General features: G+C 36.8%; 1 protein-coding gene across 6 annotated transcripts in view; it reads right to left on the reverse strand.

Moving 5' to 3' along the window:
• Positions 1 to 16,662, reverse strand: part of LRRIQ1 (leucine rich repeats and IQ motif containing 1) — a 242,786-nt gene that overhangs the window by 125,582 nt on the left and 100,542 nt on the right. For all 6 annotated transcript variants that reach the window (XM_053921022.1, XM_053921021.1, XM_053921016.1 and 3 more), the window contains 3 exons: positions 13,982 to 14,428; positions 10,689 to 10,899; positions 1,091 to 1,210 (listed from right to left, as the gene is read on the reverse strand). In XM_053921022.1, the coding sequence (XP_053776997.1) occupies positions 1,091 to 1,210; positions 10,689 to 10,899; positions 13,982 to 14,428 (778 nt within the window). The remainder of the gene's footprint in view (positions 1 to 1,090; positions 1,211 to 10,688; positions 10,900 to 13,981; positions 14,429 to 16,662) is intronic.

Below are 16,662 nucleotides of genomic sequence, written 5' to 3' on the forward strand. Positions count from 1 at the left end.
CCCAACTGAAAAACACACAAGCACTTGATCATGTCACAAAAGTGAATACCTAAATGGCCAGTAAGCATGTGAAAAGGTATTAAGCATTATTAGTTATGAGAAAAATTCAAATTAAAACAAGATACAGCAAATCTACTGCAGTAGGGGAAAGACATGAAAATACGAAGTGTTGGTGAGGATAGAGCTGCACTAAAACTCTCATAATCTGCTTATTGAGCTGTAATTCAATACAATCACTTTGAAATACTGTTAGTCACTATCTACTAAACATAGGTAAACACTTATGATCCAGAAATTCCATTCCTAAAGACACGTGAATATGCATATCAAATGACATGTACAAGAATGCCCATAGCATCCTTAGTCATAATAGATAATACTGGAAATAATCCAACAATAAATAATCTACCAAGAGTAGAATAGACTTTTAAAAAGTGGAATATTCAAATAATGGATAAATAAGTGGTAAAATTACTTTTATACAGCTGTACTCAACCACATAGTTACATTTCACAGACATCATATCATGTGAAAGGAGAGTACATACTGTATGATTCCACTTATAGGAAGTTCAAAAATAGAGTGTTAACTACCTAGAGAAGAGGGAACAAAATGAGCCAAACTAAGGCCGCAAAATGCAATACTTTACACAGTAAAAGTGTACTCATTTTGGTGGCAGTATATGGAAGTCACAGGGAAGAAGCGGTGAATATGTCTGTATAGCTTGCTACCTTTTTGTGGAATATGTAAATAACAATTTAAGGAGGTTGTTCTCAGTTTTCTAGGCAACAAGGAATTATTAAAGGTTGTTGAACAGGGCATATATAACGTCACAGTAATATTCGCAACATGTAAATCTGGGTAAAGAGTATCAGGAAACTCTTGTAAATATTCTATGATCATGTTTACACAATGTACAGGCTTGTTGGATAAATGAAGATGTTGAGAATTTAGAATACTTTTTCAAGTGTTATTTGAAAAATCTGTAACAGTTTTTACAAGATTAAAACCTTAGAAACTGGTTTAGCTCCAAAATAAATATACTAAAAATGTTGTGAGATCAATATTCATGTTATAAACTGGTACTTACTTCATCAAATGTGAAATCCTCTAAATCTATTTCTTCATATTCTTCTTCAGATTCCTCATTCTTAATAGCCTCTAGAGCTGTTGTCAGTTTCTTTCGCAAAAGAAACCCCTTCCAAACCGCCTAAACAAAAATTTAAAGCATGTTATACAAGGTTATAGATCAAACTCCAAACCAGATTCTCTGTATTATCCCATTAGGAAGATAAAACATCTTAGGCCTTAGTTTAATGGCTCAGTAATCTGTTTTTTGAACTTTATGTGACACTTAAAACTGCAAGATAAATTAAATAACTGCATGTGTCTAAAGTTTTGAATCTCAGGAGACTTTCCTTGTGGTCAGCAGAAAAGAATCTTTAAAACTCCCTCAACTGCACATGTAGGTCAACCAATCAATTATCTGATAATTCCTCCAGGACCCGTTCTAAATTAAGAACAAAGAGGTACAAAGGAAAACCAATTTTGCTAATTTTCAAATGATCATGTATAAAATAAACTAACACACATTTAGGAAAATTTCACCATATATAAATGGCCATATTAGAGAAATAGTATCCTGGTTCATAACAATAAACTAATTTCACTTTAAAATAAACTAATAACAAAACAATAGAATTAAAAACATCCAGATTCCTCAATAACCTTTGAGTGGGGAAAGGTTGCCTAACTATAACTGCAAGAACATGGCAGCTTCTTATTTAAAAAACAAGTATCTTTGTATATTGCTATGGAAGAAGCACCAGGATATGTTAAGTATAAAAGACAAGGAAGAAGTGTGGGATGTTTCTGTCTCTTCCTACTTAACATATCTTTTATAGAAAAATGTATATTACCATTTATCTGTGAAAGACTATGTAAATATATAATAAACATATACATTATATAAACATATATTTAAATACATAAGTATATGTGGATTCTAATATTTATAAAAGTAAAAGTATATATTATAAAATTAGTTATAAAATATTAACTATAGATGCAGAAAACAAGATGGAAGTTATGGCAACAGAAGCCAGACTTCTGACTATACCTTGCTTAGATTTGACTTTGAACTGTGCGTGCTTAAGACAATTGTGAAACAAATAAATATAAAAAAAGGAATTCCTAAAAAATATAAAAATATGTTTCATTGTGTAGGTGTAAGCACATAGAAGTTATTTAAAATTACTTTAAACTAGATTTATTTAAGTATATCCCTAGTTATATACACTCAAAAGACACATTTAACTATAAAAGATACCTCAAATATGTTTTCAGTAAGAAAAATGTTAATGATATGTTGATATTACTACTCTTAAAAACCTATACATATTGAGAGGTGGAATACACAAACCGACAATGGACCCACCATATATGACAACAGAAGTCATTCACAACCTCTGCAGCAACGAGTCTAAGAAACCAAACCACAGCCTCTACAACAAGTAGCCAAGAATGGTGAAGACTTGGTCAATGACTGATATTGAAAAATAATTGTCAGTTTTTTAGGTTAGTGGCGTACTGCAGTTACATTTAAAACAACAGATCTTACAGAAATTTGTACAGATTGAAAAAAAAGGAAAGAGGACAGGGACCTGGAAAATAGTGTGGTGATTGCAGGATGAGGGTGGGGATGCAGGATGAGGGTGGTGATTGCAGGATGAAGGTGGGTAAAAATACAATAAAGACATTTTTTAAAAGAAATTTATACTGATATATTTTAAAAAAGAAATGATAAGCTATCTGAGATTTTTTTAAATCTAGTGATGAGGAAGTAGAGGTGGTTACAGAAGATGTCAAGATTAGGTAGAGACAAGCATATAAAGGAAATTGTTTAATCCAGACCTTCTGTGACAGAGATGGATTCACTGTGGATCACAACTGATCCAGCCCAGCTCATTAGGGACAGAACTCCTGCAAAGCCCCAGACCATACAATACGTAGTGGGTGTTTTTCTGGTGTGAGACATATAGATAGCACCCTCATTAATTTTCATCAGGAATTCAAGCCCCAGGTATTTCTACTATATGAAAAATAATTATAATATAAATATATAATGAGTAATGTTCAGATTATTTTTATTTATTTCTGTAAAGGCTTCAATTTTCTCCAAGTAATCCATCTATGATCGTTTCGTCTTTCTTTCACACATTCAAATCAATTCCCCCCCGCTTGATGGCTACACCTATGTTAGACATATCTGACACTTTCCTTCTCCAACTGCCATCAACTCTAGTCTGGAACTTGTTCCATACACTTGTTCCTTATTAAAATCCTTCACCCATCTATGACCGTGTTCCTCCTATATTTTAATATTCTAGTTCTTATGGTAGTCTAATTACACTATAACTTAATATTCCAGTAATATGAAATCCTATGTTCTTTTTCTTCCATTCTCTTTACACTTGGAATTCCATTCTATTACATATTTACATTGACTTATATATTTCTCAAAGTGTATCTTACATCCTTTATATTAGTTAGGGTAAGCTAAATGCTATAACAAAAATACCCAAAAATGTATAATAACTCAGAAAAAATAGGTTTTTTTCTTGACCACATAACAAACATTCAGAGAGAAAACAAGACAATGGGGCAGCACTTTGACATACAATGATTCTAGAATTTCTGGTCAAAATGGCAGCATAGGAAAACACAGCTCACCTCCTCACACAACCACATCAAAATTACAACTAAAATATACAGCAACCATCAGTCAGAACCCTCAGAAATTGAGCTGAATGGAAGTCTGACAACTACAAAATTAAAGAAACCACATCAATCCAGATTGGTAGTAGGGTGGAGACACAGAATGGACTGGCCCTACAACCATGTGTGGTGGATAAAAATTTGGGAGGGATATCTCAGTTGCAAGGAACAAGGCCCCAACCCACAGCCCAAGCTTCCAGTGCCAGGAAGATAATTCCCTATAATTTCTGGCTGCAAAAACCTGCATGGATTGAGTCAGTGGAAGAAACTTCTGGAGTCCCAAGCAGTTCTCCTTAAAGAACCCACACACAGACTTACTCATACTCACTCCCTCTGAGCTCTAGCACTGAGGTAGAAGCTTTAAAGGCACCAGTAGAATACAGGGAGGAACTGGAGTGTCTGGCATCAAGGCAGGAAGATGGGGGACAGCTTTCTCCCAGACAGAAAGACTGGCAGAGGCCCTTTCCTTTCTGAGCCCTCCCCACACAAGAGCCACAGAGTGGGCAGGCTGCTGTCATATCTGAGACTCCACTGACCTGCCAAAGACTGTTTTTGCCTTGTCCTGAAAGTCCCCTGAGACTGTCCTACCCAACTTACTTACAATCACACCCAAACTGTTAACTGTGACTTTTCCATATGAATAGCTGGTCTTGGCTCATGCTTCACAACTTCCTAAATCCTATTAAACAAGCAACAGCCAGCCTCAATAAATCCCTAGCGCCCATACCTCTTGCTAAATTGCCCCAGGTGTGGCAATAGCAGCAGCCAGCCTAGTCACAGCTTGGTTTCACCTGGGAATCTCCAAGCCCAGCACAAGTTGCAGCTATCTCAGATTGCTTTACAGCTCAGGCAGGGTGGCCTCAGGCAGAACATAGATGGGAGCTGACCTTGGTCCATACCACCTGAGAAACCCCATAGCCTGTGCACCCAGTAGACAGCTACAGACCATGTCAGAACACCACCACCCTGCCCCTGCCTGCACAGCGGATCCTCCACAGAGGGCAGAAGTTGGCGGTCAGTGGTCACAGCCAATTCTTGCAGCTGACTGGCCAGGGTAAATCTTTCCCATTGACCTGCGAATAGCAATCAAGGCTCAATTACAAGAGGATGGTGTATGCAGTCCATACAAAGGGCACACCTCAAGCACCCATCTTGCGTGACAAGGGAGACTCTGCCACTGGACCCTACAGGATACCTACTACATTAGCGAACACTACTAAGACAGGGAGTCATAGTAGCTTGACCTAATACATAGAAACAAACACAGTGAGGCTGCCAAAATGAGGAGACAAAGAAACATGGCCCAAATAAAAGAACAGATCAAAACTCCAAAAAAAGAGCTAAACAAAATTCAGCTAAACAATCTATCAGATGCTGAGTTCAAAACACTGGTGATAAGGATGCTCAAGGAACTTAGTGAGGACCTCAACAGCATAAAAAAGATCCAGTCAGAAATGAAGGATACACTAATTGAAATAAAGAACAATTTACAAGGAAGCAACAGTAGAGTGGGTAAAGCCAAGAATCAAATCAACGATTTGTAACATAAGGAAGCAAAAAACAACCAGTCAGAAAAACAAAAATAAAAATAGTCCAAAAGTACAAGGATAGTGTAAGTTGCCTCTGGGATAACTTCAAGAGGTCCAATATTCTCATCATAAGGGTACAGAAGAAGAAGAGAAAGGTCAAGAAATTGGAAATCTATTTGAAAAAATAATGAAAGAAAAATTCCCTAATTTAGTGAAGGAAATAGACATGTAAGTCCAGCAAGCACAGAGAATCCCTGGATGCAAAGATGGACACAAAGAGGTCCACTCCAAAACACATCATAATTAAACTGCCAATGGTTAACGATAAAGAGAGAACCTTAAAAGAAGCAAGAGATAAGCAGTTAGTTACCTACAGGGGCATTCCCATAAGACTGTCAGCTGATTTCTCAAAAGAAACTTTGCAAACTAGGAGGCACTGGCAAGAAATAGTCATGAAAAGCAGAGGCCTACAGCCAAGATTGCTCTACCCAGCAAAGCTATCATTTGGAATCAAAGGGCAGATAAAGAGCTTCCCAGACAAGAAAAAACTAAAGGAGTTCATCATCACCAAACCATTATCATATGAAATGTTAAAGGGACTTATTTAAGAAAAAGAAGATGATAAAAACTATGAACAATAAAATGGCAAAAATGCATATCTATCAACAATTGAAAATAAAAATAAAAAAGCAAACTAAGAAACAAGAGTAACAGAGACAGAATCATGAATACAGGGAGCAGTTTGATCGTTACCAGATGAGATAGGGAGGTGGGGAAGTAGATGAAGAGGTGAGGGGATTAAGAAGTACAAAGAGGTAGTCACAGAATAGCCATGGGAGGTAAAGTACAGTATAGGAAATGGAGTAGCCAAAAAACTTATATGCATTATCCATGAACATGAACTATTGTGGGGGGATTGCCTGAGGAAGTGGGGGTTGCTGGGTGGAGGGGGTCAAAAGGGAATATTTGGGACAACTGTAATAGCATAATCAATAAAACATAATTTGAAAACAACAAAAACATAGAGTGATTCATATATTCATGCTTTGCAGACTGCAATCCAAAGAGGCAGCTTCCAAGAGATGCCTCAAAGGCTGTCTTCCTTTCATACAACCAGAAAAGGAAAAGATTGGAGAGGAATGTCTGTGGGAGGTTTTAAGGGCCAGACACGAAAGTGTTGGATATGTTTTTCACTCACATTCTATTGACTGGAACTAAGAAAAAGGTCCATACCAAAGTGCTAGGGAAGCTGGCTATCTGCTAGGAAGAAGAGGAGAATGTCAGTTTTGGTAGGCAGGAAACAGTCTTCACTAATCATTCAAGAAATCTTCACTTTGCTCTAAAGCCCGGCATGTTTCTACTATATCATTCTCTGCTCTCCAGGATGACTAGACAGCCTTAAATTCATATTTTATGATGGATGATTTTTAAAATTATATGATTGTACTCAAGAGAAGAGAAAATAAAGTTGAGTTGACTTCAATGATTTTAAGTGCCATGATGTACAACAAAAGACTTGTTCTAATTTGCAAAGAGAGGGTAAATTATGCATACTTTTGTTACAAATATAAAGAAGCTGAAAATATTCAAAAGAACATTCAACATAATCAGTCACTGAACTAGACTATTCCATAAAGTAATGAACTTCCCTTTATTGAATGAAATGAAGCAAAACTTTAATATCCATTTACCATTGATGCTAAGAGATGTATTACTCATCAACTGATGACAGGAGAGAGTTTGGACCACATGACATATCCACTCCTCATGAAGCAGACAAAATTTTGAGATTCAGAGTTTCCTTGAATCTGTTGCCCTCTCCCCACTCCCACCACCATTCAGGTATCAGTATGGCTTTATCTGTGCACTGCATTGCCCTTAAGAGCACACTCCAAACAAATTAAGCCAGCTGAAATATGAAACATATTCATTAGAAACATAGCAAAGATAATACTCTTGAAAACTATCACTTTAATAAACAGCAAAAGCCAGAGACTTAATTTGAAGGCTATTCTTCTAGTTGCTTATGCCAATACCTTGGAGGCATCCCTGACTCCTCTCTCCCTCTCATATACCATAACCCCATGGACTGATATCATCAGCTCTACCTTCAAAGTACACAGGCATAGTTGTAAGATAAATCAACACATATTCTGGGATGTGATTTTCTTACCACTTCTACTGAAAGAATCTTGTCCATGCTTTCCTTATCTCTTGTCTGGAGACAACAGCCTACTAATTGATTCTGTTGCTTCTACTCCTGCCTTTCTTCAGTAGAATTACAACATAAAGAATACTTGACAGGAGAACCAAGATGGTGGCGTAGGTAGACACACTGCGCCTCCTCGCACAACCAGAACTCACAGAAAATTGCACGGCAAGGAAGTCCGACACCAAGGAAATAAAAAATAAACATTCATCCAGACCAGTAGGAGGGGCAGAGAGGACTCGCGTGGCCATGGCGGGACCGAGACTGGCGGAGTGTGGGACAAATGGGGCAGGCAGTCCGACCACTAGCAGACCCTGCGACCCCACATTCGCCCACAGATAAACCAGACAAACAGCGGGGAGTGAAGCAGACCGCGCAACCCAAGCAAACCTCTGATTGAAAACACCCGTGGGGGTTGGGGCGGCAGCAGGAGAGACTCCCAGCCTCACAGGAGAGGTCGTTGGAGAGACCCACAGGGGCCTAGGGCATGCACAAGCCCACCCACTCGGGAACCAGCATCAGAGGGGCCCAGTTTGATTGTGGGTAGCAGAGTGAAAGACTGAAATCCGGTGGAGAGGGGAGCAGGCGCCATTGCTCCCTCTCGGCCCCTCCCCCACATACAGCATCACAGTGCAGTGACCAGCGTTACCCCGCCCCAGTGAACACCTAAGGCTCTGCCCCTTTAAGTAACAGAGGCGCCAAGACAAAAAAAAAAAAAAAAAAAAAAAAAGCCCAAATGACAGAACACTTCAAAGCTCCAGAAATAATACAACTAAGTGAGGGAGAGATAGCCAACCTATCGGATGCACAGTTCAAAGCACTGGTTATCAATATGCTCACAGACTTGGTTGAATTTGTTCAACAAGTAGATGAAAAAATGAAGCCTATGCTAAGAGAAACAAAGGAAAATGTACAGGGAACCAATAGTGATGGGAAGGAAACTGGGACTCAAATCGACGGTGTGGACCAGAAGGAAGAAAGAAACATCCAACCAGAAAAGAATGAAGAAACAAGAATTCGGAAAACCGAGGAGAGGCGTAGGAAACCTCCACGACATCTTGAAATGTTCCAACATCCAAATTATAGGGGTGCCAGAAGGAGAAGAGGAAGAACAAAAACTTGAAAACTTATTTGAACAAATAATGACGGAGAACTTCCCTAATCTGGCAAAGAAAATAGACTTCCAGGAAGTCCAGGAAGCTCAGAGAGTCCCAAAGAAGCTGGACCCAAGGAGGAACACACCAAGGCACATCATAATTACATTACCCAAGATGAAACAGAAGGAGAGAATCTTAGAAACAGCAAGAGAAAAGAACACAGTTACCTACAAAGGACTTCCCATAAGACTATCAGCTGATTTCTCCAAAGAGAACTTACAGGCAAGAAGGGGATGGCAAGAAGTATTCCAAGTCATGAAAGGCAAGGACCTACATCCAAGATTACTCTATCCAGCAAAGCTATCATTTAGAATGGAAGGGAAGATAAAGTGCTTCTCAGATAAGGTCAAGTTAAAGGAGTTCATCATCACCAAGCCCTTATTATATGAAATGTTAAAGGGAGTTACCTAAGAAAAAGAAGATCAAAAATAGGAACAGTAAAAATGACAGCAAACTCACAGTTATTAATGACCACACCTAAAACAAAAACAAGAGCAAACTAGGCAAACAACTAGAACAGGAACAGAACCATAGAGATGGAGATCATATGGAGGGGTGTCAATAGGGGAGTGGGAGGGGGGGGAAGGTACAGAGAATAAGTAGCATAGATGATAGGTGGAAAATAGACAGGGGGAGGGTAAGAATAGTGTAGGAAATGTAGAAGCCAAAGAACTTATAAGTATGACCCATGGACATGAACTATAGGGGGGGATGTGGGAGGGAGGGGGTGGGCAGGATGGAGTGGAGTGAGGGGGGGAATGGGTCAACTGTAATAGCATAATCAATAAATATATTTTAAAAAATAAAATAAAAATAAAAAGTCAAAAAAAAAGAATACTTGATATTGTGAACCCACTGCTCAGCTTCCTGTAATATCTTCCCATGTCATTCATAGTAAAAGCCAAAATCTTTATAATGGCTTATGTTGTTTAAGTCCTACTTTCCTTCCCTGATCACTCTCTAGTCACCCTGGCTTCTTGCTGCTCTTTGAACACAGTAGTATGCTCCTAAATCAGCGCATTGAAATCTCGTATTTCTCTGCCCGGAATATACTCTTCCCAGATACCTAGTGGCTTACTCTGTCACTGCAGTGTCATCTTTTCTGGTCCTCTCTATCCATCCTGTCGAAAATAATAAACTATCCTTTGACACTCCCAACCCACCTTTTCCTGCTTTATTTTTTCACACAGTACTGATCACTACCTAGCATACTTATTTATTAACTGCACATCTTAACAGAATGTAAGCTAGTAAGATTTTTGTGCCAGTAAATACTTGCTGATTAAATGAATAGAAGGAAACACTAAAATTTTTGTTTAATTATGATCATTCAATTCAGGGGAAGTACCATGAATTTCCACAGGCCTTATTTTAGGTATTTATTTAGTTTATGTCTCCCTCTTCCAATAGGATATGAACTCCATAAGGGCTGAAATCTTGTATATTTTGTTCATAGGTATGGTTCTTGAGCCTAGAACACTGCTTGAAAAACAGTAGTTCTGAAAATTAATTAATGAGTGAATAAATAAAAGGATGAATGTGACCAGGTTGAACTTCATTTTGAAATCTGGTCTTTGTGGGGCTGAATCAAATCTATTCAATAGTTGCTTCCTCTATTTTGAAGTTAAAAGTGTATTTGAAGAACTTTAACAATTATTTTAATAGATTTTTAAAATGCTTCAAAAAATAACTGAAGATTAGGTCAAATGAAACCTGCTTTGGCTATTGAAATATGTGACAAATGGTACACGTGAACAGATGCTTTAAATATGATTATTGAGTTCAGCGTGGCCCTCAGTCATGAGAATGGTATTTCCAACTTACGGGTTATTCCTTCAGCCTAGGTACTAGGCAGAGGCACAGTCGACCTGTCACCTACATGTCACGTGAGTAAGAAATAAATCCCATGATTTGAAAAACCACTAAGATTTGAATGTTGCCTGTTACACAGAACAACCCAGTGAAAGATGACTACTACATCTTTTTTGATTACTTCACCAAAAGATTAAAACTAACCTGAATAAGAATAGCAGCCTTTTCCTTCTGTTCTTGGATATTTACAGTATTTTCTCTTTTTTCTTTCTTTAAAATAGTTTGATTTTTGATGCAGGAATTTGGCCGGTATTTCAGGAGTCCTGTTGAAGCGGTATGTAGTTTTGTAGAGAAAAGATACTGTCTACGCACAATGTAACCACGCCAGTATGCCTGGATTGCCACAGCCGCCACACTAGTATGAAGAGAAAAGAAAGTATTTCTAGCTCCTGAAAATACACAATTGTAGATAAGAGATCTCATAAGCTATATTTGTAAACCTGGACTACATAAAGTATTATTTAAAAAGGAGACATCATCTTTTGCTTAACCATAGTCAGAGTAGTAAAGATAGCAGGTAAACTTTGTAAATTTTGCTATGAATTTAATTCACATTCAACCACTAATGTATTCTTTCATCTTTTGAACAAAAATTTGAGAATTTTAATGCACTATATATAATAGGTACTTTGGTAAAGAAAAAAGTCTGAAAAAATACTTGCAATGTATAACTGGTAAAGAATGAGAAACTTTTAAGATAACATATATAACCTCAGATACCATCTTATATATTTCTCACCAGATAAATACAAATTTTACTGGCATAACTGTGAATTTTTTCTAAAGCTGACCAGTCATTAAGAGCTTGAATTCCTCAGCCCAATATCATCAAAGTTTCCCAGGGGAGAAAAATGTAAATGAGGGGTGTCGTCCTCGGTGACACTAACACAAGGACTGCTTTCACTATGTTGAAAACAGCGAAGGCAGGTAAAGAAGGTTAGTTTACAGCTTCCTGAACATAGGGTGCTCTCCATGTTGAGAAAAACATCTCCTATTATTTCTACATCATCATCAACATCATCACCATCATCTGTTTTTAGCAAAAATCATCATAATAAAAATGTCCTAAGTGCCCATCAGTAAATGAGTGGGTCAAAAACCTGTGGTACATTTACACAGTGGAATACTATGCAGCAGAGAGAAAGAAGGAGCTCCTACCCTTCATGACAATGTGGATGGAACTGGAGAGCATTATGCTAAGTGAAATAAGCCAGGCAGTGGAAGACAAATACCATATGATCTCACCTATAAATGGAACCTAATCAACAAAACAAACAAGCAAGCAAAATAGAACCAGAGACATTGAAATAAATAACAAATTGACAGTGACCAGAAGGGGAGGGAGGAGGGGGATAACAGGGGAAGAAAAGGGTCATCAGGGAATGTGTATAAAGGACACATGAACAAAGACAACAGGTGGGGGGAGGATAGAATGTGGGAGGTGGGGGTGGGTAGGGCAGGGGAGAGTAATGGGAGGAAAATGGGGACAGCTGTAATCGAACAATAAAAAAAATTAATACATTAAAAATGTCCTTAGCATTAGAACATGTGTAAATCACCTAGGAAATATCTATTCAACTGACAGTGAGTCTTCCTGAATTACTCAACAGCAAGGTTCAGCAAGTGGGTATACATTTGCTTTTCCTTTTATTCTTTAGGTCTTTGGTCTGTCAATATTTTTAGTTCTTCATCTTTCCTTATTATCCTCATGTGGCTATTTATCATGAATTAAGTAGTTCTAAATATTATTTATGTGTGTTTGGAGTTAATGGGGTTCAGGACATGTGTGAATGGCACAAAAAATGTAACCATGCAGAAACTTCATTTCTTTAATATGGTCTTTTCTTTTTTCCTCCCTTTGATTCAAACTGCCTCATCCAGCACCCTGACTCACCTGCCTCCCTCTCCCTTGCTTGGCCACTCACTTGATCATTAAGCCCTCAGGACAATGAGATTCTAGTCAGCATTAAACAATCACAGGAAACAAGCTCGGGTCTATTGACCACAGAGACAGATTTTCCATCAACATCCAAGCCTCCCTCATGTTTCACCTTCAGGCCCAGAAAAGCCATGGATGACATCAGGACCAGGATGAACTGATCAACCATCCCCTATCCTAGCACCAACCAATCAGCGGAGACTAGGACCCTGACCATGACCCCTAACTCAGTCACCATTATTAATGATTTTCCCATTATATAACCCATTCCCTAGAAGCCATGGGGAGCCATGTCTCTGAACATGAACTCACCTGTGTCTATGGGGAAGGGCCACATCCTAAAAATAAACCTTTACTTTCTTTGCTGCAAATTCCTGTTCCTGTGTTACTGAACAGGAATTGCTTTGATGCACTGAGGCAAACAGACCCCTTAGTCTGGTAACAAAAATAATTTTCCTTTCACATTCTAAGTTTTCTAGCTATGCTAAATCAAATTTAATAGGAGAAAATGTCCACGTTATTACAATGTGTATTTGGTGGAGCCATAAGATGTGAGGCCAAAAAGGCATTGGGCAGTTGACTTTTCTATGCCATTCTGGAGCTAAGGTTAAAGGGAGGAGGTTTGGTTTGGGACTTCAAGGGCAGGAAGGCAGTTCACATAGAAATGAAAAGCAAATGTTTGCTAAATAAATGTTTGCTGGGCCATCCTTAACAATGGGGCACAGAGAGGACTTTGAATGAATGAGCCTTGTTAGGCTCTTCTCTATCACATATTAGTTTATATTAAACTTTAAACTATGAGTGAATTCCAGGGGTGTTTTTTGGAGGGTCCTTCCTAATATACTTAACAAAGTATTTCTCTTGATATTTTAAGTATCCACCTGGCACCACACTTAGTTATTATAATATTATTGACTGTAATTCCTAACTGTATTTTACATCCCCATGACTATTTTGCAATTACCGATCTGAACTTCTCAATCCCTTCACCTTTTTTACTCAATCTTGCAACCTCCCTCTTCTCTGACAGCTGCCAGTCTTTCTCTGTAACCATGAGCCTGTTTCCGTTTTGCTTGTTTGTCTATATTGTTCTTTAGATTCCACATATAATTGAAATCATACTTGTCTTTCTCTGACTTAGAGACTAATGTAGTATATCATTTCCCTTAAAATTTATTTTAATTATTTAGAGATTAGAGAGTAGAAAAATAATTTTACATTTGCTCATTTTCTATGAAAAACTAGTCAATTAAATCAGAACCTGCCATAATTCAATCAAATTAATCTATACTTATTAGTGCACATCATGGAACATAACTGAACAATAAAAAAACAAAAAAATAAAGTTATCAAAAACATAATAAATATAATAATGATTTAAATCCTTTACAAAGGATTATTATTTTTGATATTGTTTGTTATTATTCAGTAACATTAACTAATATTATATATAAAAATAAAAGTATACAACTAAAGAAAAATGATCTATAAACCTTACTTTTTCTCATAATGTTCAATGTTTGGGTGATTCTTCAGCATGTAATTTGTCATTGCTGTTTCCATGAATGGGATTCTTTTGGTGGGGACAGCACTTGACTTGCTGTCTTCTCTCTTCTGGTCTACTACTTTTTCTTGATTTCTTCCTTCTATATCTTCACATAAGGAGTTGGCTAACAGGAAATGACTAGAACCAGAGTCCATCCATTTTTCGGAAATCTCTGGTGAGTCCGGTTTAGGTTTGGTTGCACAAGAGTGAGGGACTCCGTTTTGCAGTAGGCTATCACCGTCTGTAGGAGCCACGTGAGTTTGCTGGGCTTCTGGTTCACCTCTCTTGGCTACACTTACATCCCCGTGTTCATGCACATACCGGTATTCCCTACTAAGTTTCATTAATTTCTTAAAATAATGACAGAGGCTTTCTGCAACATCCAAGGTGAAAATATTCCTGAAAAATAATGAGAACAATTAATAATAATATATCAACAAATATTAAAACTAATATAGGTTTTGAAATTTTCCCTGTGTGGCCTGACATTAAACTTTAACATAACATTCATTAAAAACTTATTTCTGGTTGTTTAGATAAAAATTGATATCATGTCTAATAAAATTTGAAAATATTTGTTTAGTTAATATAGATCTGTCAATCCAGACAAAATGTCTGGAAGTTTTAGAACCATTTTTATTTTAGGTATTTTTGGTACAAATGAATGAGAAAAATCCATGCTTTTACTACCACAAACATGAGAAATCATGGCTGCCTAAATTTGGAGAAGTTATTTATGAAACAAAGTTAAAAGTACTTTCTACACTGACACTTGCCATGCAAAATATTTGTATTGGACTTTTAAACAAAGAACTTACATTATGGGAAAGTTTATATTCCCATTTTTCTCTGGAAAAAGAATTCATTCCAAAGAAAATTCAAATACTTTAAGACATAAATGGTTGTGATTCTCTTGAACAATTGTTGGAGTTTTAGCTTATTGAGGTTATACTTTGTGTAATTAATCACACTTCCAGTTTTCCAGATAATGACTTTTAATAAAAAACTCAAAGGACTTTGCATGTGTATGGGCCTTATTCTTGGCTACATTTCATTTATCTTCCTTTATTTCTGTTTTTTAATTTAATTTTATTTACTTCAAATAATATATTTTATGACTATATTTAAAATATAGCCACAAGCTGCCTTAAATTTATTCTGAAACAATTTAGGATAGAAGTAACTATGTATAAAAACTTTATGTATACCATACAAAATGAAAGTTATATGTCCTAAGACATAGAGATAATTAGGTACTCCTTCTCTTCACAAAGGTATTATTGACTGTTAGCCTAGGCTCCTCCAATATTTTTTTAATTAAAAAAAATTGTTTTAGAGAGAGTGGAAGGAAGGAAGAAATAGAGGGAGAAAAACATCGATATGAAAGAGAAACATCAATCAGTTGCCTCTCACATGCATCCCAACTGGGGACCAGAACTGCAGCCCAGGCATGTGCCCTGAACAGGAATCAGACCTGTGACCTTTTGTTTTGAAGGATGATGCCTGACCAACTGAGCCATACCAGTCAGGGAATGAGAGCCATATATTACAAATAAATAATATATTTATTATATTACACACATATATATATTTAAGATTTTATTTATTTTTTTAGAGAGAGAGCAGAAGGGAGGGAGAAAGAGAGGGATGGAAATATCAATGTGTGGTTGCCTCAGCAGACCCCCCCACTGGGGACCTGGCCTGCAACCCAGGCATGTGCTCTGACTGGGAATCGAACCGGCGACCCTTTGCTGCTCAGGCCTGCACTCAATCCACTGAGCCACACCAGCCAGGGTGAGGCCCAATATATTTTTGATATTTTGTATTTCATTAATTCTTGGCTAATAAATCAGAAAAGTTCAGTTCAGCATCAGAATATCAAATGTTTATGGCTAGGTGTTAAATTTACCACAATTTGTGATCAAACATATAAAATATAGTTTATTTTCCATGAGGAATATCAAGGGTCACCTTTACATAAGAAAATTTTACATTACTCTACATATACAAGAAGATATAAGTTTAGATTTGTGCAAAGATATATCTAAATAATCTTAGTATTTGTTAAAGATAAACAATTATCCATAAAAATTGGGATTATTTTTAAAGCTGTTAAGTTTGTTTTTAATATGAATGGACTATATTTTAAAACATTTAAATAGAAAAATCAGCTCATATAGATGAGTATATATTAAAGTACAGAGAGCAATATTTTAAGAATATAATTCAGTAATTAAGACATTTGGAAGCCCATATTATTGTTCCAGTTATAAGGAAGCCTCATCATAAATGAAATACTAAGTCCTTTTTCATGTGTTTTCTGGATCAAGGCAAATGAGAAAAAATTATAGACAGATCAGTTGTAGTGAATTCATAATAATGTATTCAAAATTTGGGATAAGGAATGGGAAGTTCTCTTTTATTTGATATTTGATTGGGATTTTTCCCTCAGCTTCTGTCCCCTGAATATGTGCATGTATGAACTGCTTTTCTCCACTGTGATTGCACAATAGTTTAATTTATAAATATAAAATATGTGCAATAAACCTTATATATAAATGTTACCTATGTTATCAAACTTGCCTTTCTCCATTGCAACTATTTATCTAATTTTCTCTTATGTTAATCTTATT

The sequence above is a fragment of the Desmodus rotundus genome, chromosome 3 (assembly GCF_022682495.2).
Source record: "Desmodus rotundus isolate HL8 chromosome 3, HLdesRot8A.1, whole genome shotgun sequence".
NCBI classification, from domain to species: Eukaryota; Metazoa; Chordata; class Mammalia; order Chiroptera; family Phyllostomidae; genus Desmodus; species Desmodus rotundus.